The 22,175-nt window shown below is 38.1% G+C and overlaps 1 protein-coding gene across 5 annotated transcripts in view; it reads left to right on the forward strand.

Annotated features, from left to right (window-relative positions):
• Positions 1-21,710, forward strand: part of Lin54 (lin-54 DREAM MuvB core complex component) — a 77,478-nt gene extending 55,768 nt beyond the window's left edge. For all 5 annotated transcript variants that reach the window (XM_090343306.1, XM_090343305.1, XM_090343309.1 and 2 more), the window contains exons 5-13: positions 2,404-2,620; positions 8,596-8,669; positions 9,213-9,410; positions 11,424-11,515; positions 12,353-12,424; positions 13,176-13,278; positions 13,421-13,558; positions 15,598-15,800; positions 19,720-21,710. In XM_090343306.1, coding sequence (XP_090199432.1) covers positions 2,404-2,620; positions 8,596-8,669; positions 9,213-9,410; positions 11,424-11,515; positions 12,353-12,424; positions 13,176-13,278; positions 13,421-13,558; positions 15,598-15,800; positions 19,720-19,921 — 1,299 coding nt within the window. In that variant the 3' untranslated portion in view covers positions 19,922-21,710. The remainder of the gene's footprint in view (positions 1-2,403; positions 2,621-8,595; positions 8,670-9,212; positions 9,411-11,423; positions 11,516-12,352; positions 12,425-13,175; positions 13,279-13,420; positions 13,559-15,597; positions 15,801-19,719) is intronic.
• Positions 21,711-22,175: the final 465 nt, after the last annotated feature.

A 22,175-nucleotide genomic window follows, 5' to 3' on the forward strand; every position in this document is an offset into this window, starting at 1 on the left:
ATTTAAAACCCAACACGATATGACAGAATGTACAGGATTCTGGACACCCATACATAGTGAGACCAAAAGAGGATAGTCTTAGGGGAAAAGTACCAAATTATAATACCCAATCACCTCTTCATGATTATATAAAATAATGTATGTACTGAAGCTCCAAAGATAAAGAAACAAAGGACCTTTAATTCATTTGTCATTGTTTTTAGATGACTCCATTTTGTACCTCATATATGGTGTATACACATGCACATCTGAAGGGAGCTGGCGGGAGGGCATGCAATCAGTGGAAAATGTGCAGTCATGGCACCCATCAGCTGTACTGGTCATTGACGAAAGTGAGCCAAGCAGCTCATGGGCGGAGATGAGAGGACAGAAATGAGAGAGGATGAGGGAACAGATGATACTAAGAAAAAGGAAAGAAATGTACTTATCACCTGATGTATGTTAAGATAACCCAACTGTATAAATAAAATAATTTTTGAAAAGTTTTTAAAGGATTTTGCCTGGGACTGGCGCAGGAAAGGTAATAATATATTGTATTGTATTGGGATTCCTACTGAGTAGATTTTTAGTTAATCTTACCAAAGAAATACAAAACAACTGTATTAGATTCTAGATTTGTCTGTTTGCTTCACTGATATAACCATTTTTCTATATGTATCCATGTTGTAGACTTAAAATGCACATAGTAAAATTCATTTATGAGAAAAGGTATTCTATGGTAACTTAGTAAACCATGCACTTAGTGTTTTTAGAGCTGCTTCTATGCCTGCTAAGTGCCCAATAACCATACGTATGTTAGAAGCACTGTGTTCCTTAAGCTTGTGCTATCTTCCACATTTGAGATGACCAGCGGCAAGGACTCTCTTGTGCCTTTGAACACGTTGTAGGTTGCTTGCCTTTACAGTAGCTTCCATAATTATACATCTTACCTTTTATGTTTTCAGTTTTCATTAATTTTAGTGTCTGTTGTGCATATTGTTTATTGTCTCTTATCCTTTATTTGATTCTGCCTTTTGGTTCCTCTGCCTAATGATAATGTGTGAGTTACTTTATGTGGAATTATAGCTGAATTCCCCCTCCTCTCCCACCTCCACTCCCAAGTCCTTGGGCTTGAACTCTGGGCCTGGGTGTGTCCCTAAGCTTTTGCTCAATGTAAGTGGTCTAGCACTTGAGCCATTGTGCTACTTCTGCCTTTTTCTTTTCCTTTCTTTTCTTTTCTTTTCTTTTTTTTTTTTTTTGGCAGTTTATTGGAGATAAGAGACTCATGGAGTTTCCTACTTAGGCTGGCTTCAAACTGCAGTCCTCAGATCTCAGCCTCCTGAGATAACGGATGTGAGGCACTGGTACCCAGCTTATACTAGAATTTTTGAACGAAATGATACTTTTTTTATTTTGGGGGCTTTTATGGACTTTTATGACTTGAAGATGTCAGATTTTTATGAATTATTATCTAACTTACTGTCCTTATAGTTAGAGTATAGATTTTCTCTATATGTCAGTTATCCTTTGACATGAATGTTCTGTGTAGAATAGGTGGGACACTTGATTGATTTTTTTTTGACAATGTATTGACTGTTCTATGTAAAATAGGGTCACCACAGACCTGTATAAAATAGGGCCATCTATGTTTCATTTTTTTGTCTGACTGAAGAAGAGGTTTGAAATCAGTTGAAATGATTTATTCACTCATATCTGATTCACTCAAAACTGTTTAGTTTCCCTAGTCAACCAAAACTGAGGTAATTTTGGACTGAATTTAGCACCCTTTTCATGTACTAGTTGGTACTTTTAAACAAGAAGGATGGGTATCTTATAAACCTTTCAAATCTTAAGCGTACAAAAAGGGCTTTATTTTCTTCCAGAGCATGTTGCATATAAAATTTAGAGTAAATTGGGTATATATAGCTCTATTCTCTTGGGACCAGGAGTTTGGCCTCATGGTAGATTGCTTGCCTAGCACACATGAAGCCCTGGGTTCAAGTCTTCAGTATCATGTAAACAGAAAAAAGCTGGAAGTGGTGCTATGGCTCAAATGATGGAATGTTACCCTTGGGAAAGCCTGAGGACAGTGCCCAGGCCCTGAGTTCAAGTTCCAGAACTAGCAAGGAAAAATTTTTACCTGACAGTAACAAAACAAAATACCCATTCTTGAAAATTAAATAATAATTTCTTTCGAGCAAGTTTTTTGACCTGAACTATGAAAGACATGAACTACTGGAGATTGAAGGTAGAACTTACTAATTTTGGCTTTGCCCTTGTATCATTATTATTATTTTACTTCTTTCGACCAGGTTATTCCTTCCAAGAGCTTTTGATGGCCTGCCAGGAATACATGCCACAAGTTGGCATGAGGAGGAAGGCCAAGGCCCAGATTAATAATGACTGTATCGTGTTGTTTTATAGACAGTGAAGTCAGCTGTGCAGACCATCACTGTTGGAGGAGTAAGCACATCACAATTTAAGACAATTATTCCTCTGGCAACTGCTCCCAATGTCCAGCAGATTCAAGTGCCTGGAAGCAAGTTTCACTATGTGCGGTTGGTTACTGCCACAACAGCCAGCAGCTCAACTCAACCAGTCAGTCAGAATCCCAGTACGAACACTCAACCTCTTCAGCAAGGTTAGTCCAAAAAATAGACAAACTCAGCAGTGTGTGTGTGTGTGTGTGTGTGTGTGTGTGTGTGTGTGTGTGTGTGTATTGGGGCTTGAACTTACCCTCTCCTTGGCTTTGTTGCACAAGGCTGGTGTTTCTACCACTTAAGCCATAGCTTCACTTCCATCTTTTTATTGGTTAACTGGAGTCTCAAACTTTTTTCTCCAGGCTAGCTTTGAAGCTTGATTCTCATATTTCAGCCTCCTGAATAGCAGAGAATTGCAAGCATAAGGCAACAATGGATGCTTTTAATATGGTGAAAGTGCATTGGTCCTTTTTTTGCTGAACTCTTAATAGGCTGACAGTTTGAATCAGCAGTTGCTGCAGAAAACAGGGGAAAAAAGATCCATTGTATATGATTATGAGGTTTCAGTCTGCCAAGAACTGCTAGCTAGGGCACTGTAATACTCAGATAATGTATTTGCTCAAAATCAAAACAAATCACCTCACTCCAGTTAGAATGGCCATTGTCAAGAAATCTAACAACAGATGCTGTCGGAGATGTGGCCAGGAGGGATCACTACTACATTGTTAGTGGGAATGTAAACTACTATGGAAAGCAGTATGCAGTTCCTCAAAAGACTAAACATAGAGCTCCCCTGTGATCCACAACAATGTTCATTGCAGCACTATTTACCATAGCAAAGATAAGGAACCAACCCAGATGCCCCTCAATTGATGAGTGGATCAACAAGATGTGGTATTTATACACAATGGAATTCTATGCTGCTGTCAGAAAGAACAACATTGCCCCATTTGTAAGGAAATGGAAAGACTTAGAAAAAATCATTTTAAGTGAAGTAAGCTAGCCTCAAAGGAACATAGGCTCAATGGTTTCCCTCATTTGTAATAATCAGTAGAAACCTTGGGCTCTTTTAGCAGAGATTTACAATAGAGCAAAACCTAGATACATTAGGCCATATAGGACATCTCTAAATGAAAGGACCTCCAAGATATGGAAACAAAAGCCATATAGTGAGTGATTATTGTCCTTAATGTACTATGTTATCTCTCATCTCTTTTGCTGTCCTTTGGATATCATATTGTTACAGTATTTTACCTTGTTATCTGATATATTGTATATATGCTTATCTGGTTATTTGAAATAGGATAGAGAAGGGGGAAAACAAGATGAGGTAGGGGGTGGGGGAAGGAAATGGGAACCAAAACCTGAGAAAGGGTATCAATGTTTGTGAAGTAATGTAACTTCTATCTGGTGAATATAATGTAACCCTTCTATTAATTATAATAAAAAATACGTGAAAAAAATAATGACAGGAATATGGGCCAGGAGTTTGGCCTAGTGATACAGTACTTGCCTAGCATGCACGAAGACCTAGGCTCAAATCCTTGATACCAAATTAAAAATATATATATACATACATATATATCTATTATTTGCTCATTAACTTATAGCTATTTTATTGCTAATTTATATATTTATTATTTAACATTCTTTGGTGGAATAGTTTGAACTCAGAGATACTATCAAAGGGCCGGGAGTTTGGCCTAGTGGTAGAGTGCTTGCCTCGCATGCATGAAGACCTGGGTTCGATTCCTCAGTACCATATACATAGAAAAGAGCTGGAAGTAGTGCCCCACGACTGGCAAAATAAAAAAAAATTAAAAAAAAAAAAAAAAGAAAAAAGCCAGAAATGGTGCTGAGGCTCAAGTGGTAGAGCTCTAGCCTTGAGAAAGTCCAAGGACAGTGCTCAGGCCCTGAGCTCAAGCACAGGACTGGCAAAAAAAAAAAAAAAAAAAAAAAAAAAAAAGTATATTTCTTTTCTTTTTTTAAGTCAGTTGTAGGATTTAAACTCAGGGCCGGGACTCTGTTTCTGAGTTCTTGCTTAAGAATTCTACCACGTTAGGCATAGCTCCACTTCCAGTTTTTGAATAGTTAATTGGAAATAAGAGTCTTGTGGGGACTTTAATGGCTAGGTTGGCTTTAAATGGTGATCCTCAGATCTCAACATCCTGAGTAGCTAAGATTACAGATGTGAGCTACCAGCACCTAAAAAGAGTACATTTCTTTTTGGACAGTGTCATCCTTTCTCTCATACTATCCCAGTTTTTTCCTCCAATAATAATGTATTAAATGCAAAGAGAATTAGGCTATGTATCTCACCCCACAAACAACATTGACTGTAAGCACCAACAATCGGAGGCTCCTGTACTGTACTGGTTGCTGACTCTTACAGGCTGTAAAGTGTGCTTACCTGACTGCTTCAGGATGTCTTGTTGAAGGAACAAATCAATTTTAGGAAGTGAAAGCATCACCAAAATGGTTTCTGATGTTTAGAAGGAAACCAGTCTAAAGAATTATTTTAGTTCTTTCTAAAGACTAAAAAATAAAGTATTATTACAATAGCCTTTGTGAAAATTTCATCATTATTGGTAATGGCACCAAGAATCAGTATAAAAGAAACAGAAACTGTTGAATTAATTCTGTAATATGTATAACATCTCCTCTCTTGGGTATTATATAGTGTCTGTATTTCATTTCACATTGTCTTCTTTCTCAAACATTAGTTAAACACAGAATGGCCAGGCAGGCAAAGGCAGGAAGATTTTGAATTCTGGGCTACCATGAGTTACATACTGGGTCCCTGTTTCAGAAAGACATGGGACAGCAGCTGGGAGTTTGGCATAGTGATAGAGTGCTTGCCTAGCATGCACGAAGGCCTGAGTTTAATTCCTCAGTATCACATACACCAAAAAGGCTGGATGTGGTGCTGTGGCTCAAGTGGTAGAGCTCTAGCCTTGAGAAAAGGCCAAGGACATTCAGTATTCAGGCCCTGAGTTCAAACCCCAGGACTGGCAAAAAAATAATAAAATAAAAAGTAAATGGCGGGGCCGGGAGTTTGACCTAGTGGTAGAGTGCTTGCTTACCTAGCATGCACGAAGACCCGGGTTCGATTCTTTGGTACCATATACTTAGAAAAAGCCGGAAGTGGTGCTGAGGCTCAAGTGGTAAAGCTCTAGCCTTGAGAAAAATCCAAGGACAGAGCTCAGGCCCTGAGCTTAAGCCCAGGTCTGGAAAAAAAAAAAAAAAAAAAAAGTAAATGGCAACCAACTTTTATTAAACACTTAACTATCTGGTTAGGCACTATTCTAATCAATTTTCATGAATTAATGCATGTAATTCTTATAAAATAAATACTCCTGGGGCCCTGGGTTTGATTCCTTAGTACCACATAAACAGAAAAGGCCAGAAAGGCTGTTGTTCAACTGTTAGAGCAGTACTAACCTTGAGCACAGAGAGACTCAGGGACAGAGCTCAGGCCCTGAGTTGAAGCCCCAGGACTGGCGAAGGAAGGAAGGAAAGAAGGAAGGAAGGGAGGGAGGGAGGGAGGGAGGGAGAGAGGGAGGGAAAGAAAGAAAGAAGGAAGGTAGGAAAATCTTATATTTCAGATGAGGGTACAGGCCAAAAGTTTAAATAGTTAGAAAGCAGACACCGCCCCATCCCCCAGCTAAGAAAAAAAAATCCCAGTCAATAAATAGGCAAAGGAATTAAGGAGACTTCTCAAAGAGGTAAGAATGGCAAAGAAACATAGGAAATGCTCATCATCGCTGGCCATAAAGAAAGGTCAAATAAAAACAACTGAGATTTCATATCACCCCAGTTAGACTGGCCAACATTATAAATTTGAACAGTAACAAATACTGGCAAGGATGCTTGGAACAAAGGAACCCTGCTGTACTGTTGGTGAGAACAGAAAATAGTACAGCCACTTTCCTTAAAAACGTAAACATATATAAGAGCGATGACTCAGTATTTGCATACCCAACGTTTTGGACATAGTGTTGGAAATAAAAACATAACTACATAGACATAAAAATTTATGACTCTATAGATAAAATGTTTTATTACCTAGATTAATATGAATCTATGACATACAAACCCTCAACTTAATTTCATGTACTAAAATCTAAGTGCCAGTGTTTGTATATAGAGATTTCCTTCTTGAATACTTACTTGTTTGTTAAACTTGTCATTTGAAATATGATGTAAAAATCAATGTTAATAAATTCTTTAATAAAATAATAAAATAATTTTAAAGAAAACCCTAAACATGGGGCCGGGAGAGTGCTTGTTTATCATACACAAAGCTTTGGGTTCAAGTCCATGGTATCACATACCAGCAAGAAGTGATGCTGTGGCTCAAATGGTAGAACATTAACTATAAGCAAAAGTGCTCAAAGACAATGCCCTGGCCTTGAGTTTAAGTCCCAGGACTCATGCCTGCAATCTTAACTACTCAGGAGGCTAAGATCTGAGGATCACGGTCTGAAGCCAGCCTAGGTAGGAAAGTCCGTGAGACAGGCTTGCTTGCTTGCTTGCTTGAACTCTGGACCTGGGCACTGTCCTTGGGCTTTCTCAAAGCTAGAGCTCTACCACTTGAGCCATAGCACCACTTCTGGCTTTTTTCTCCATATGTGGTACTGAGGAAGCAAAACCTGGTCTTTGTGCATGCTAGGCAAGCACTCTACTACTAGGCCAACCCCCCACCCCCACCCCCACCCCACCCTTCCTCCTTTCCTTCCTCCCTCCCTCCCTCCCTCCTTCTCTTTCTCTCTTTCTCTCTGTCCTGGAGCTTGAACTCTCGGGGCTTGGGTACTGTCACTGAGCTTTTGTTCAAGGCTGGCACTCTATCACTTGAACCACAATGCCACTTCCAGCTTTTTCTGTTTATGTGGTACTGAGGAATCGAACCCAGGGCTCCATGCATGTTAGGCAATCACTCTGACACTAAGCTACATTCCCAGCCTCTTTGAGACTCTTATCTCCAATTAATTGCAGAAAAAGCCAGATGTGGCACTGTGGCTCAAGTGGTAGAGTGCTAGCCTTGAGCAAAATGAGCCAAGGGACAACACCTAGGCCCCATGGATGGCACAAAAACAACAACTAAGCATAAAAGTTCCCCATGACCCACCCATATTACTCTTGAACATCTACCTAGATCATTACAAATCAGGATACAGCAAAAATACTTACATATCCATGTTCATGTCACATTGTAGAAATAGTCCAGATACCGTACAATAGCAGAGTGGATCCAAAAAATGTGTTACCTGGGGCGGGAGTTTGGCCTAGTGGTAGAGTACTTGCCTAGCATTCAGGAAGACTCAGTTTCAATTCCTTGGTACCACATGCATAGAAAAGCCAGAAGTGGTGCTGAGGCTCAAGTGGTAGAGCACTAGCCTTGAGGAAAGCCCAAGAACAGTGCTCAGACTGAGAGTTCAGTCCCCAGGACTGGCAAAAAAAAAAAAAATGTGTTACCTATACACAATGGAATTTTACACAGTCATTAGAATTATACCATATCATTTGCAGGAAAATATATGTTAAGTGAGGGAAGCCATGTTCAGACAGACAAACTGCACTTGTTTTCTGTCATATGGAAGGTAGATCTAACATCTGGAGGGCAAAAGCGTGGCCTACTGATAAGTGTGCTTCCCTCGTATATAAGGAAGCTCAAAGCCCAAGTTCAAATTCCAGTACCTCCCCCCTCACCAGAAGGGAATGAAAGAAAGGATTTGAACTTATAGAGACTTTAAGATTTATTTGGGAATCCATATTAATATGCTATGCTGCCCTTTTCTCTAGTGTGAACAGAAATAGCAGTTCGAAGTGGTAGCATGAATAGTGTTGTTCTTCAGGCTCATACATAGCAGCTTTTTTAGTTTTAAATATCCTTTGACTAGATTTAATGTTGAGTATATACATCCCTCGGTAATATTCCTCATACCTATAAATATTTCCTTATAAAATATATAGATTGTATAAGTTTTTTGGTAGATGGGGTAAACAATTTTGAAAGGTAACTCTCCTCATTTAAGACAAAACTAGAAACAAATGCCTTCATGAGAGCAAATTAATAGAGAAATTTTGAGTACTGTTTTTTGTAAACAAGTTGTTCATCTTTTTTTCTTTTAAAAAGCTAAGCCAGTGGTGGTTAATACAACACCAGTACGGATGTCAGTTCCATTTGTCCCAGCGCAGACCGTCAAACAGGTGAGTGTCACATGACACCGAAATGATTTTTATCAAGAATCAAGAGATTAGGGCTGGGAGAGTGGCCTAGTGGTAATGTGCTCACCTAGCATGCATGAAGCTCTGGGTTTAATTCCCTGGAACCACATGAACTACATACACAGAAAAAGCTGGAAATGATGCTGTAGCTCAAGTGGCAGAGTGGTAGCCCTGAGCAAAAAGTATCCAAGGACAGTGCCCAGGCCCTGAGTTCAAGCCCCAGAACTGGCCAAAAAAAAAAAAAGAGAGAGAGATTTAAATAGCTACAAACTTGGGGCCGAGAGTTTGACCTAGTGGTAGAGTGCTTGCCTAGTATGCACAAAGACCTGGGTTTGATTCTTTGGTACCACATACATAGAAAAAAGCCAGAAGTAGTGGAGCTCTAGCCTTGAGAAAACCCAAGGACAGTGCTCAGACCCTGAGCCCAAGCCCAGGACTGGCAAAAAAATAAATAAAAATAAGTAAATAAAAATAAATAACTACAAACTTGTTTTTGATTATTAATCTAAATTTCTATTTCTTTAGGTTGTTCCAAAACCAATCAATCCAACTTCACAAATAGTAACTACCAGCCAGCCACAGCAACGGCTTATCATGCCTGCCACTCCACTGCCACAGATCCAGCCCAACCTCACGAACCTACCCCCAGGTACCGTCCTGGCTCCAGCTCCAGGAACAGGAAATGTGGGTTATGCAGTGCTTCCAGCTCAGTATGTAACTCAGGTATGTTGAAAAACCAAGTCATTGCATTTCAAGATGATAATCAGCTATGTCTAGTACTAGCTATAGCATATTATGGAACTGCTGAAAAGGAAAATATAACTTGACATGAAGATTGCTGTTTCTAAAAATCTTGAAATGATAGCTGAAACATTTTGGTTTGTTTCTGTTTATCTTCTGTAGTTAGAAATAAAGAGCACAATTTGGAGCAGTGTGGTTGGAGAGCTACAAAGACAGGGCAAAAGGTCAAGATAGCCGGGCACCACCAGTGGCCCATGCTTGTAATCCTAGCTACTTAAGAAGCTAAAGTCTGAGAATAAGAGATCTAAGCCAGTCCAGGCAGAAAAGTTCATGAGACACTTATTGTGAGTTAACCAATCCTCCACGACCTCCCCCTAGTCCTTCTGCCCAAAATGCCAGAAGTAGAGCTGTGGCTCAAGTGGTATAGCAGCACTGTCCTTGAGTGAAAAGGATGGTGGAGGAACTGCCTGTGCCCTGAGTTCAGGCACATAAACATGAAGTTACGATCCACAGAGTTCCATTGACTAGAAAAAACTCACTATAGTAAAGTCTTCCTCACACATAAATATGATTCCACTGACTGGTTCTTAGAAAATAATTTCAGAGCCGGGCACAGTGGCTCATACCTATAATCCTAGCTACTCAAGAGGCTGAGATCTGAGGATCAAGGTTCAAAGCTGGCCCAGGCGCAAAAGGACCTGAGACATCGCAAATTAACCTTTAGAAAATGGGAAGTGGGGCTTCGCTCAAGGGTAAGGCAATAGCCTCCAGCTGAGAGCTCAGGGACAGTGCCTAAACCAAGTTCAAGCCCAGTCACCCACAAAAAATAAAAATAAAAAATAACTTCAGTAAGCAGCATTTCCAGGAGATGTAATCAGTGATATATCCATTATCATTTTGTTGTCACCTTTAGAATGAAAGCCATATAGACTTGATGAGCCTAGGAGTGTGGTTTCTATGAAGCAGGTGGAGGTTTTTAATGGAAGGATCCAGATTTGTTGAATTGATCAACTCTGGTTATAAGTGAGGAAAAGAAAACTCAAATAAAAACTCCCTAACTTACTTTAGAGAAATGTATACTTAGATAAAAATTAATATTCAGCAGTGAAACCTGTTGAAATTGTTTTAAAAAGGAGCCAAAGTTCAAGGGAGAATGATCAAGGGGTGAGATTGTTAAGTTTTTTTTTTTTTTATCATTAGCATTTGTTATATTTAGAAATCAGCATAAAATTGAAACAACTCTGCCCCAAACTTCTCATTCTTTGATTGGTAATGTGATAATTTGTTGGGGGGGGGGGGCAGTCCTGGGGCTTGAATTCAAGATTTGCACACTGTCCCTGGTCTTCTTTTTGCTGAAAGCTAGCATTCTACTAGTTAAGCCACAGCACCACTTTTTCTTTTTTGTGGTGCTAAGAAATCAAACCCAGAGCTTCATACTTGCTAGGCAAGCCACATTCCCAGCTAGAATACCCACTATTTTTTTTTTTTTACAGACAGCCATATTATACTTTCTAACCCATAGAGGCTATTCTTGTACTTGTGGGTGTAGTCAGTCATCTCTGAAACATTTAGTACTGCAAAACATTCTAGTTATTTTGACCTCTAGTATTGGTCAGATTCCTTAGGAAAGCTTCATGAGGTAGGTATTTGTATTAAATTCTCCATTTTTTCTTCTTCTTTTAGTATGTGGATTGTTATTATTATTAATTATTATTACTATTATTTTATTTTGCTAGTCCTGAAGCCTGAACTCAGGGTCTTGGGCTTTCTCAAGGCTAGAGCTCGAACATTTGAGCCACAGCACCATTCCTGGCCTTTTCTATGTATGTGGTCCTGAGGAATTGAACTTGGGTCTTCGTGTTTGCTAGGCAAACACTCTACTAGTAGGCCAAACTCTCGGCCCTAGTATGTGGATTTTTTGCATCTCGTCAGTCATTATATCTGAAACTGTTGTATATTTTTGCAAGTATGACTTAAATTTACCTTTTCTAACAGCTACAGCAGTCTTCGTATGTATCTATAGCAAGCAACTCTAACTTCACTGGAACATCTGGCATTCAGACCCAGGCAAGGCTTCCATTCAATGGGTATGTATTTTGAAAATGCCCTGTTAAGTTATTGAATCAGCTTAAGTACAACATTAAATATTCATTGCATACTATATCCTGTGTGATTTCCCTCTTAATGCTATGTGAGCATTCCTTTGAAATACTTCATTTAGGAATATCCCATGTACCTTTTACTCACATACGTCCATTTTGATCCATTTGTCCCCTTAGACTCCCTTAATTATTTTTCTAATTATATTAGATGTTGTTTTTTGTTACTGTTCCTTAATCCTTTAATCTTTGTCTTTGCAATATCAGTTTAGAAGCTGTGCTTCAGTTAACTGCAGAAAGCCAGGCTGTGTTCATCACCCTCATGCCTCTTCTACATACCCCTTTTCACCTCACTCTAGCTTTTATATTTGAATCTCAAGAGTTCTGAGCTGTTTTCAACCTTGATTCTGCCAAGGGAAGACTATTATAGAGCTAGTGATCACTTAAAAAAAAATGTAAATGCCCGTAATCCTAGTTACTCAGGAGACTGATATCTGATGATGACTGTTGGAAAATCAGCCTGGGCAGGAAAGTCTGTTAAGACTCCTATCTCTAATAAACTACTAAGAAAAAGCCAGAAGTAGTGGTGTGGCTCAAGTGGTAGAGTGCCAGTCTTGACCACTGAAGCTCAGGTATAGCGGTCAGGCCTTGAGTTCAAGCCCCAAAACTGGCCAAAAAAGGCCGAAAAAGAAAAAGTAAGTGAAACTCATAAAACATTTTCTTTTAAGTTTCTTGTGGCAGAAATTTGTAGATAGTAAATTTTTGTAGTTTTAAATAATTATTTTAAGTTGATTGACATGTTTGTCTTTATTTGTGTCTGAATAGCATAATCCCATCCGAGTCTGCCAGTCGGCCTAGGAAGCCCTGCAATTGTACAAAATCTCTGTGTTTGAAACTGTAAGTGTTTTTAGCTGTTGTTTATTTGATACAATCAGAAGTAGTTTCAAAACTAAATGTAACTAACTAAACATTGTTAGTAGATTAACTTTTACAAGTGAAAATAGTTTTAATAAACATACAGGTAAATATTTTAGAACAAACAACACTTTTAAATATTTTTTCATTGGTTCAAAAAGAAAGAATATTAGAGTATTTCCTGTGTCTGTCATAGGAACTCTGTAGCATGAGTTATAAGTAGTTTGTGTCTTTGATAGGAACAAGTAGATATGATCTTAGTATTTGGTGTCCTCCATGACGTGTGACATTTGGGATAATTTGGAACATCATTGAATGATTAATTTGCTTATTAGAATTAATCTAACAGATCTAATAGGACAGTTGCATGCAAAGCTCTAGACCTCAGAATCCCAAAGCACAGTAGCTTAGCTGAGTGAGCAGATGAGATCAACAGAATGTAGCCATTTGTTTTCTCCAAAGTTTTGAAACAACTTACTTATAAAGTCACATAATTCATGTGTTGGCAATATTTATCAGATTAGATTTTTAGGTCGAAATTCTGGGAGTTGGTAAGTAAAATTTTGAGCTCTAGTGTGTGCTTGGCTCTATGTTTTAACTCTGTAGGTGGCTCTCAATGTGTTTCTAAGGGGTACCACATATGTAATGTATAGTAGAGATCTATATATGATCAAATAATTACTAGTTTTATTTACTAATGACTTTTTAAATTTGCACTCATTTTATCTTCCAGATATTGTGATTGCTTTGCCAATGGTGAATTTTGCAACAACTGCAATTGTACTAATTGTTACAATAATTTGGAACATGAAAATGAAAGGCAAAAAGCAATAAAGGTAATCCTTATTTTTTCATTTAGCAAGAAGAAATCTCATTTTACCTTTTTAAGACTCAATTGTCTTAACATGAAAAATATTAGTTCTATTTGCAGTGCTTAATCTAACTTAACTTCCATTTCTATTTGATTTGTTTTGATAGGCATGCCTTGACAGAAATCCAGAAGCCTTTAAGCCAAAGATAGGGAAAGGAAAGGAGGGAGAATCAGATCGACGGCACAGCAAGGGGTGCAACTGCAAACGGTCAGGATGCCTCAAAAACTACTGTGAATGCTATGAGGTATGATGCTGCTTGGGAATAACTGAATTGTACTTTGGGAAGAGTTTTAGAAAGAACCTGCTACAAAAATTTAATTAGCTATTTGGAAAGTTCTTTTTTGGAATTTAAAACTATATACAAGTTTAAGAGCCCTTGTTGGAAGAATGCTTCATGGCTTTCCAAGGAGGGCTTGAAAGAACAGTACCTTAAGCTCATTATGTCAGCTCAGATTTCAGTTGCTGCTTACCAGTTCATAACTTTTCAATCATTAATACCTGAAATAACATAACCTAGAGCTCCAGTATATTGAGTTTCCAAAAGAAGGACTAAAATGGAAATAGTGTGGAAACTCTAGAAGTGCTTTAGCTGGAGGGCCAGTGCCGACTGCTGATTTTCCTGGGCTTTTTAGAAGTCCAAAGTGGGTATAAGTGCCCTATCTGAGTTACAATCCAAAAATCAGAGATTGTCTTGAACTAAGATCTTTGAAGAATGTTGCTGTGTGAGAAACTAAATCACATTAAGAAGTTTGTGGGGTTGGAATTGTGGCTTAGTGGTAGAGTACTTGCTTAGTATGCATGAAGCCTGGGTTCAGTACTTCAGTACCACATAAACAGAATAAAGCTAGAAGTGGTGCTGTGACTCAAGTGGTAGAGTGGTAGAGTAAAAGCAGCTCAGAGACAGTGCCCAGGCTTTCAGAAGCCCCAAGACTGGCAGAAGGAGGAAGGAAAGAAGGAAGGAAGGAAGGAAGGAACGAACGAACGAACGATGGAAGGATGGATGGCTTTGTGGCTTTAAATAAGAGAAGGAAAAATACAGATTATAGCCAGATAAAGTTACCAATCATTGTGAAGTGACTTGCAGTGTCATGGTCAGACTCTACATTTTGTTATTTTCATTTTCAAGTTTATATGGCAGTCTAGTCATGTCAGGGAAAGTCTTGGTTTCCCTAATTGTCTTCTTACTCATCTCAGATATTCACAGTCTTTTGGGTTGGTTTCCTTCTACTTCTGTCTGCCATTTAGTAAGAATTACAGATGTCAGACACCTTTCCTGAGACTGTGTTGAATTTTTGTTGTCTTGACACATTGGTTTAGAGTTGAATTGGCTTTTTTCTCCCATTTGTTTGCATCTAGACATCACACTCAAGGTCCTATCATATGGCTTCAAGGCTAGGTTAATTGTAGTTATCAAAAGTTTGTGATGTCCCACTGGGAAAGAAACAACACTTAAAAAGCAACACTTAAAGAAATCCTTTTTGTTGGGCTCTGGGCTCCGTGGCTCACACCTCAATCCTAGCTACTCTGGAGGCTGAGGATCAAGGTTCAAAGCCAGCCCGGGCACAAAAGGACCTGAGTCTCTTATCTCCAATTAACTTCTAAAAATCGGGAAATGGGGCTTGGCTCAAGGGCAGGTTGGTAGCCTTGAGCTGAAGAGCTCAGGGACAGTGCCCAAGCCCAGAGTTCAAGTCCCATGAACAAAAAAAAAAAAAAAGGAGGGCCAAGAGTTTGGCCTAGTGGTTAAAATGCTTGCCTAGCATGCATGAAGACCCAGGTTCGATTCCTCGGCACCACATACATAGAAAAAAGCCAGAAAAGGTGCTGAGGCTCAAGTGGTAGAGCTCTAGCCTTGAGAAAGTCCAAGGACAGTGCTCAGGCCCTGAGCTCAAGCCCAGGAGTGGCAAAAAAAACAAAACAAAAAAAAAGGAAAAGAAATCCTTTTATACTTTTCATGTGAGCTGAGGTTGTGGTTGTATGAATGGAAAACTCTGACATGGTAGCAGTGACCTTGTTGAGGTACTTTTATGTTTAATGTAGCATTCATACTCCTTATTAAGAGTATGTGGTATTCTTATTGGCATGATGTGAAAACAGACATTGAGCAGCCAGGCTCAGACCTACTCATAGGCAGCTGATTGTGAAGGCTTTGTTAGAGAAGATACTTCATGAGCCCTTCTGTCAGCTGACCAGATAATGAATGCAGTTGTTTCTTTATGATTCTGAAATCCACTTACAATGATTTTTTGTTTTGATTTGGAAACTTTTCTTCTGTAAATCTTATAGGCAAAAATAATGTGTTCTTCAATATGTAAGTGTATTGGTTGTAAAAATTTTGAAGAAAGCCCAGAAAGGAAGACATTGATGCACTTAGCAGATGCAGCTGAAGTAAGGGTCCAGCAGCAAACGGCGGCAAAGACGAAGCTATCTTCTCAGATTTCAGATTTGCTTACTAGGCCAACGCCAGCTTTAAATAGTGGAGGAGGAAAGTAAGTTGATAGTTTTGATTTCTTCTCTTTTCTCCCTCTAATACTCATTTTGATAAGGTTTTCTCTTGATCATTTTTTTTATTTTTGTCGGTTACTGGGGCTTGAACTCTAGGCCTAGGCGCTATCCCTGGTGCTCTAGGCTATTGCCCTACCCCTTGAGCTACAATACCACTTCCAGAAAGGTTTTTCTTTAGAAGATTAAAATTGAATTGTTATTTTAAAAACTGTTTCCATCACCCACCCACCTCCCCCCCCCATTTTCTTTCCATCTTATTTGTGAAGGAATGTAAGGTAATAGAACATTAAGCTATATTGTTCTTCTAAAGTACATAGTAGTGTTTTCATTTTCTATGTTTAAAATTTTATTGTTTTGGGGGCCCAGAGCATAACCTAGTGGTAAAGTGCTCGCCTAACATGCACAAAGCCCTAGGTTTGATTTCCCAGAACCACAAACACAGAAAAAGCCAGAAATGGTGCTGTGGCTCAATGGCAGAGCACTAACCTTGAGCAAAAGTGTCTTAGAACAGTACCCAGGCCCGAAGTTCAAGTCCCAGGACTGACAAAAAAAAAAAAAAAAAAAAAGGAAAGAAAGAAAAAGAAAAATACATTGGCTTTATCTTTACTAAGATGAACTAAATATTTGAGAACTCTGTAAGAAAGCCAGGTTTTATTTCTTTCAGAGCAGGCAGTTTCTCATATTTTCTTGCTTTCGCTACCTTTTCTTGTTTTTAGAGCACTTCTATTCTGGTGGACCACCATGACACCATAATATCAAAATATGGTTGTTACCTCTTTTACTACTAGTCTGCTGTGCTCTGGAGTAAAAAGCTTTGACCTTAAGTCAGACAGCTGAGCACAGTTGTGAGTGCCTATATTCCTTACTTCTTGGGAGGTTATGCAGAGTTCACTTGAGCCCAGGAGTTTCTGGCCAGCCTGATCAGTACAGCAAGACCACCATCTCAAAACCAAAATAAAGGCCAGGAACATGGCCTAACGGTAGCATGGTCACCTAGCATGTACAAAGCCCTGGGTTTGATTCCCCAGAAAGAACCGACAAACTCAAAAAAGTCAGTGGTGCTGTGGTGCAGGTGGCAGAGTGCTAGCCTTGAGCAAAAAAGTGTCCAAGGACAGTGCCCAGGCCCTGAGTTCAAGCCCCAGGGCTGGCAAAAAATTAAAGAAAACCAAACACACATAAACACACACACACACACACACACACACACACACACACACACACACACACACACACACACACACACACACCCCCCCCCCCCCAATACACCTAAATGTTTTTGAAAAGGTAGAAGAGGGCTAGGTCATTCAGAGTTTAATACTGTTTTTCTTTTTTTTTTTTTTTTTTTTTTTTGCCAGTCCTGGGCTTGGGCTCAGGGCCTGAGCACTGTCCTTGGACTTTCTCAAGGCTAGAGCTCTGCCACTTGAGCCTCAGCACCACTTCTGGCTTTTTTCTATGTATGTGGTACCAAGGAATCGAACCCAGGTCTTTGTGCATGCTAGGCAAGCACTGTAACCACTAGGCCAAACTCCCGGCCGCGTTTAATACTGTTTATACTTATAAGTTTTCTTACCCTTAAAAGGGCTGTAGGCAGTGAAGCATTTTCATTGTAGGTGTTTGTCAGTCATAGTCGACAGTTTATAATTTGGACTTCAGTTAATTTGAAGAATTATTAAAACAATAGACCTGGCATTTCTTATTTTAAAATACTTAAGTAGAAATAAGATCCAGCTGGTGCTGGTGGCTCAGGCCTGAAATCTAACTACTTAGGAGGCTGAGATCTGAGGACGGTGGTTCAAAGCCAGCCAGACTCATCTCCAACTAACAGCTAAAAAAAAACTGAAAGTGGGACTGCAGTCTAGAGCACTAGACTTAAGCAAAGGAGCTCACAAACAGCACTCAGGCCCTGAGTTCAAGTCCCCAACTGACAAAAGAAAGAAATTTGTTGCTAGAAAAGTAAGGCTTGCCTTCCTTCTTCCTTTTTTTTTTTTTCCTGCTGGTCCTGGGACTTGAACTCAGGACCTCTAGGGCTCTTTGTATTCAAGGCTACCTCACTACCACTTGAGCCACTACACCACTTCTGGCTTTTTTGTGTAGTTTATTGGAGATAAAGATCTCATGAACTTTCCTGCCTTGGATGACTTTTTACTACAGTCCTCAATTTTTTAGCCTCCTGAGAAGCTAGGATTACAGGCATGAGCTTTAAGTACTTAGCCATAAGGCTTTTTTTCCCCCCTACAAGGTAATTTAGCCATTAGTGGGTTGGGTTTTTTGTTGTTTTAGTTGTTGTTTTATATATTTATTTGAGACAGGATCTTGCTGTATAGCCCTATCTGGCCTTAAACATATGATCCTCCTGTCTTGAGCCTCCTGAACATCGAGTTCAGTGTGTTGACACCATTGGTTCTAAGGATTGTCCTGTTGGTTCTAAGGAACTCTTACCACTGAGACACAATTTGGAAATTGCACAGTGGTAGATTAATTCCTTAGGGAATTGACATGGGATTCTTTCTCGTCTTAATGATCCTTCAGATGATGGAATCTAATCTCCACGTGGAGACGGAATATATTGCCACAGTAAAATATTTTTAATTTTTCCATTTGAGAAATAAGTATAGGTAGGAATACAAAATTATATACTATGGGATTGGAAACATAGTTCATTGTATATACAGGGAAGCACTGGGTTTGAACCTGGGTACACAAAAGAAATAATATACATTGTAATCAAAAGTATCTTAAGGTCTGGGAGTGTAGCCTAGTGGTAGAGTGCTTGCTTAGCATGTATGAAGCCCAGGGTTTGATTCTTTGGTACCACATACACAGAAAAAGCCTAAAGTGGTGCTGTGGCTCAAGTGGTAGAGCACTAGCCTTCAGAAAGATCAAGGAGTTCAAGCCCTAGGACTGACCAAAAAATTGGCTATATTAAAAAATAAATAAATAAAATTATGATTTTACCAGCATGCTAACAAGTCTTTTGATTTGTTTAACCTGGAATTCTTTGCCTTTCCTCTTCTTGTTTATAGTTCTAAATATTTTATAATGGGCGCTTCTATGATATTTGGTTAATATTACTAATTGTATGCTGTCGAATTAATATTGTGGCATTAATATCTTTAAATGCTTCCTTATACACTGAAGATTTATATACAGTTGAGTGGCAGCCTGAACCTTTGTTGTGTTGGACTATAATTTAGTCCTGTAGTGTTCTGTAGTGGACAATTACTTATAGGCTGTTGCAGTTCATAGATGATTGGATTTGCAGTATCACTCTGTGAGGCTTACATTTGGCTCTAATATAGAAAGCTTCAGGACAGATTACTACTTAGTAGTTCAACTTAGTAGTTCAAGTCAGTGTCAGTGACACTGTATAGAATAGTATTTGGCTTCCCCTTTTTTTCTTTATTGTGATGGAACAATGAAGAATTTTAAATTTTGGTATACTTTTGTTTTTTAATTTTTTAATACCAAACAATGCAAAGGAATATGTTAAAGTGTTAAATGTGTTAAATACTCAGGAAATATCTGTGAGTTGAGCACTGTTGTGGATGCTAGAGAAGCAGAATTATCAAAACCTTTTGGAGTTTACATTTGTGAATTGGGAAGACTCCATTTATAGAAGCGCCCAATATACTGGTACAGTTATGTCTTGTAGTTAACCTGATGATTTTGTCTAGGTGATAAATCAGGTATTCTACATTAAATTGTGTATTTCCTGAACTGCCTTTTAAAATGTGCTCAAGGATAAAAAAATAATAACTTTATGCAGCTCTTTAGTGTGTGTTTACTATGCAAATTTTTATGCATATGTGGGTGAAGTGTGGAAATGTCAATAGAGATTCCTGGTAAAGAGTCTACCAAATCACTATCATCGTCTCTCTTTCTCTCTCTCCAAAATCATTTCAGGCTGCCGTTTACATTTGTAACGAAGGAAGTAGCTGAAGCCACATGTAACTGCCTTCTTGCCCAGGCTGAGCAGGCAGACAAGAAGGGCAAGTCAAAGGCTGCAGCGGAACGGATGATACTTGAGGAGTTTGGACGGTGTCTGATGAGTGTCATCAGCTCTGCAGGGAAAGCGAAGAGCGATCCCTGTGCCATGAATTGCTAACTCCAGCCCTGGAGATAAGGGGTGCAGCTGTATAGGAAACTTCATCTTTTGCAAGCTAGTTTAACAATTACTGTATTTTAATTTAGTCCTTGTTTCAAAAAACCTGAGGTAATAATATTGAAAGAGAAGAAATTTTAAATGAGGAAATTAGTACATTTTAAATGGTAGATAATTCTGCTTATGCCCCTTCTAAATTGAATTTAGCTTAAATTTTTTCCTTTATTGTATTATATAGATGTTTAATTAGCTTGAGTTTTTTAAGAAGTAGATGTTCCATCCTTCTGATTTTATTGACAAAGAACACTGATAAATTACTGTAATATAATTTATAATGTATGGCGTTGTATGACTTTGTTCAGTAGAAGCAGCCAAAGCAGCATGGGTGTTACCCGGTCGTATTTGGTTCTAGAGCTAGAAAACATTCAGAGATGTAGGATAAAATGTCTACATAACAATTTGTTATGAAACAGATTCAAATGACATTTGTGTAAGAAACACACTATGTTTTTAAGGGGAAAAAAGGTCAGCTTTTTAGGGTAGCTTGTGGAATAATGTCCTGTTTCTCTCAAAATACCAAATAGGGCAGTAATCCTCAAGTACAATTTTAAAATGAAAAAAAAAATTTTTTTTAACAAATCCACAGGAAAGGCATTAAGGGGCAACGAGGGATTTCCAGAGGATGGTGTGTGCTCCTGGGAGAAATGGCTCGCCTGCACTGGGTGATGTACTGAAAATGGGCCACCTACCAACACTTTCAGTAATGGAGAATGGGATTTCTTTTTATTATAAGGAATCTTTAATGTGGTTTATTTTAAGCCAGTTAGTTAGTAAAATGAAGTTGTGTGTTTTTATATAACTGCTATTATAACATAAATCATTTTCAGTAATTAAAGAGCTCTATGAATTTAAGAGCCTATTGTAATAGGAGTCTTGATTTTATGACAGGAAAAAAAAAAAAACCATGTTGAAATTCAGACATTTGTGAGTTCCTTAATCCTCAGTAATTACTAGCATATGATTATTACATTTCCTCCAAGGACCACAGCTGTATGTATTAAGTGTGTATATATATATATATGTATGTATGTTCATACGAACATGAAAGATATAGGAAATAGAAAAAATACAAAAGAGGATTCCGTTATTCATTTAAGTATCCTTTAAAAATTTAGGTTTATAATAAAACTATAGTGCAGTAACTTTAAATGTAGATAATACAGATGTTCTAAGCAACCTCATTTTAGTATGTCTAATTAAAATTGTATAAATGTAAATTAGTGTAAGGATAAAATATGTAATCAAGTTATTTTTCAAGAGATTGCAATAAGTTTTTGGTCTAAACCTAAACTTTGTTCATTTTGTATATACTGTGTTTAATTCTAATTACACCATTGTGATGTGTATTTATATACAGTGTGCAGAAATGTTTGTGAAGTTCTCATTTAATTGTAGATTATGTATGATGGCATTGCTTAAGAATGTCTTGCTTGTAAAAATTTAAAGGTGCAATCAAATGCTACTAGTTTTTGATTTTCAAGAAACTAAAATATTAAGCTTTTCTTCCTGTGTAGTACTTAACTAAACAAATTTTTGTATTTAGGCACTGCATCAAATTGCTGAACAAAATTAATAGTCACATTAATTCAACAATTTTAAAAGGGGAGGGCTGGATATATAATTTTTTTAGCTCTATTTACATCCCAAAGTAGAGAAGATTAAATTTATATTTCCTAGAGCTATTCAAAAAAATACACTTTTCTATATTGTAAAACCAGGACAGGAAAGGAAATCATACATAAAATAAACATTTATACTATTCTGTAAAAAAAAGTTTTTGCATTTCTTTTTAATAACATAACTTTTAACCTTTCAACATGCAACAAACCTAACTTTATCTGATTTTCAAGTATATTTGACATTGTTTCTGAAAACATACAACAAAAGAACTATCCAATTCTTAACACACATTGCTTTCAATTGAGAATATCTCTACTTTTGCCTACGTTCTTCTAGCATTAGTAACTCTCCATGTTCTTTTTAGTGTGTGTTATTGTTCATATACATATATTTTAATTGTTAGTGTAGAGGTGATATACACAGGGATTAGTTATATGAATTGGGTAATGAGTACATTTCTTTTTGAACTTTGTCTCTCCTTTTCTCAGTTTCTCTCAGTTTTTCCCTCCCATCCTCACCCACAGGATGTATATAGTTCATTTTCCACAGTGTCTATTGAGTGCCTCTGTTGTTTGTT

The sequence above is a fragment of the Megascapheus bottae genome, chromosome 13 (assembly GCF_031878675.1).
Source record: "Megascapheus bottae isolate mThoBot1 chromosome 13, mThoBot2.hap1, whole genome shotgun sequence".
Taxonomy (NCBI): domain Eukaryota; kingdom Metazoa; phylum Chordata; class Mammalia; order Rodentia; family Geomyidae; genus Megascapheus; species Megascapheus bottae.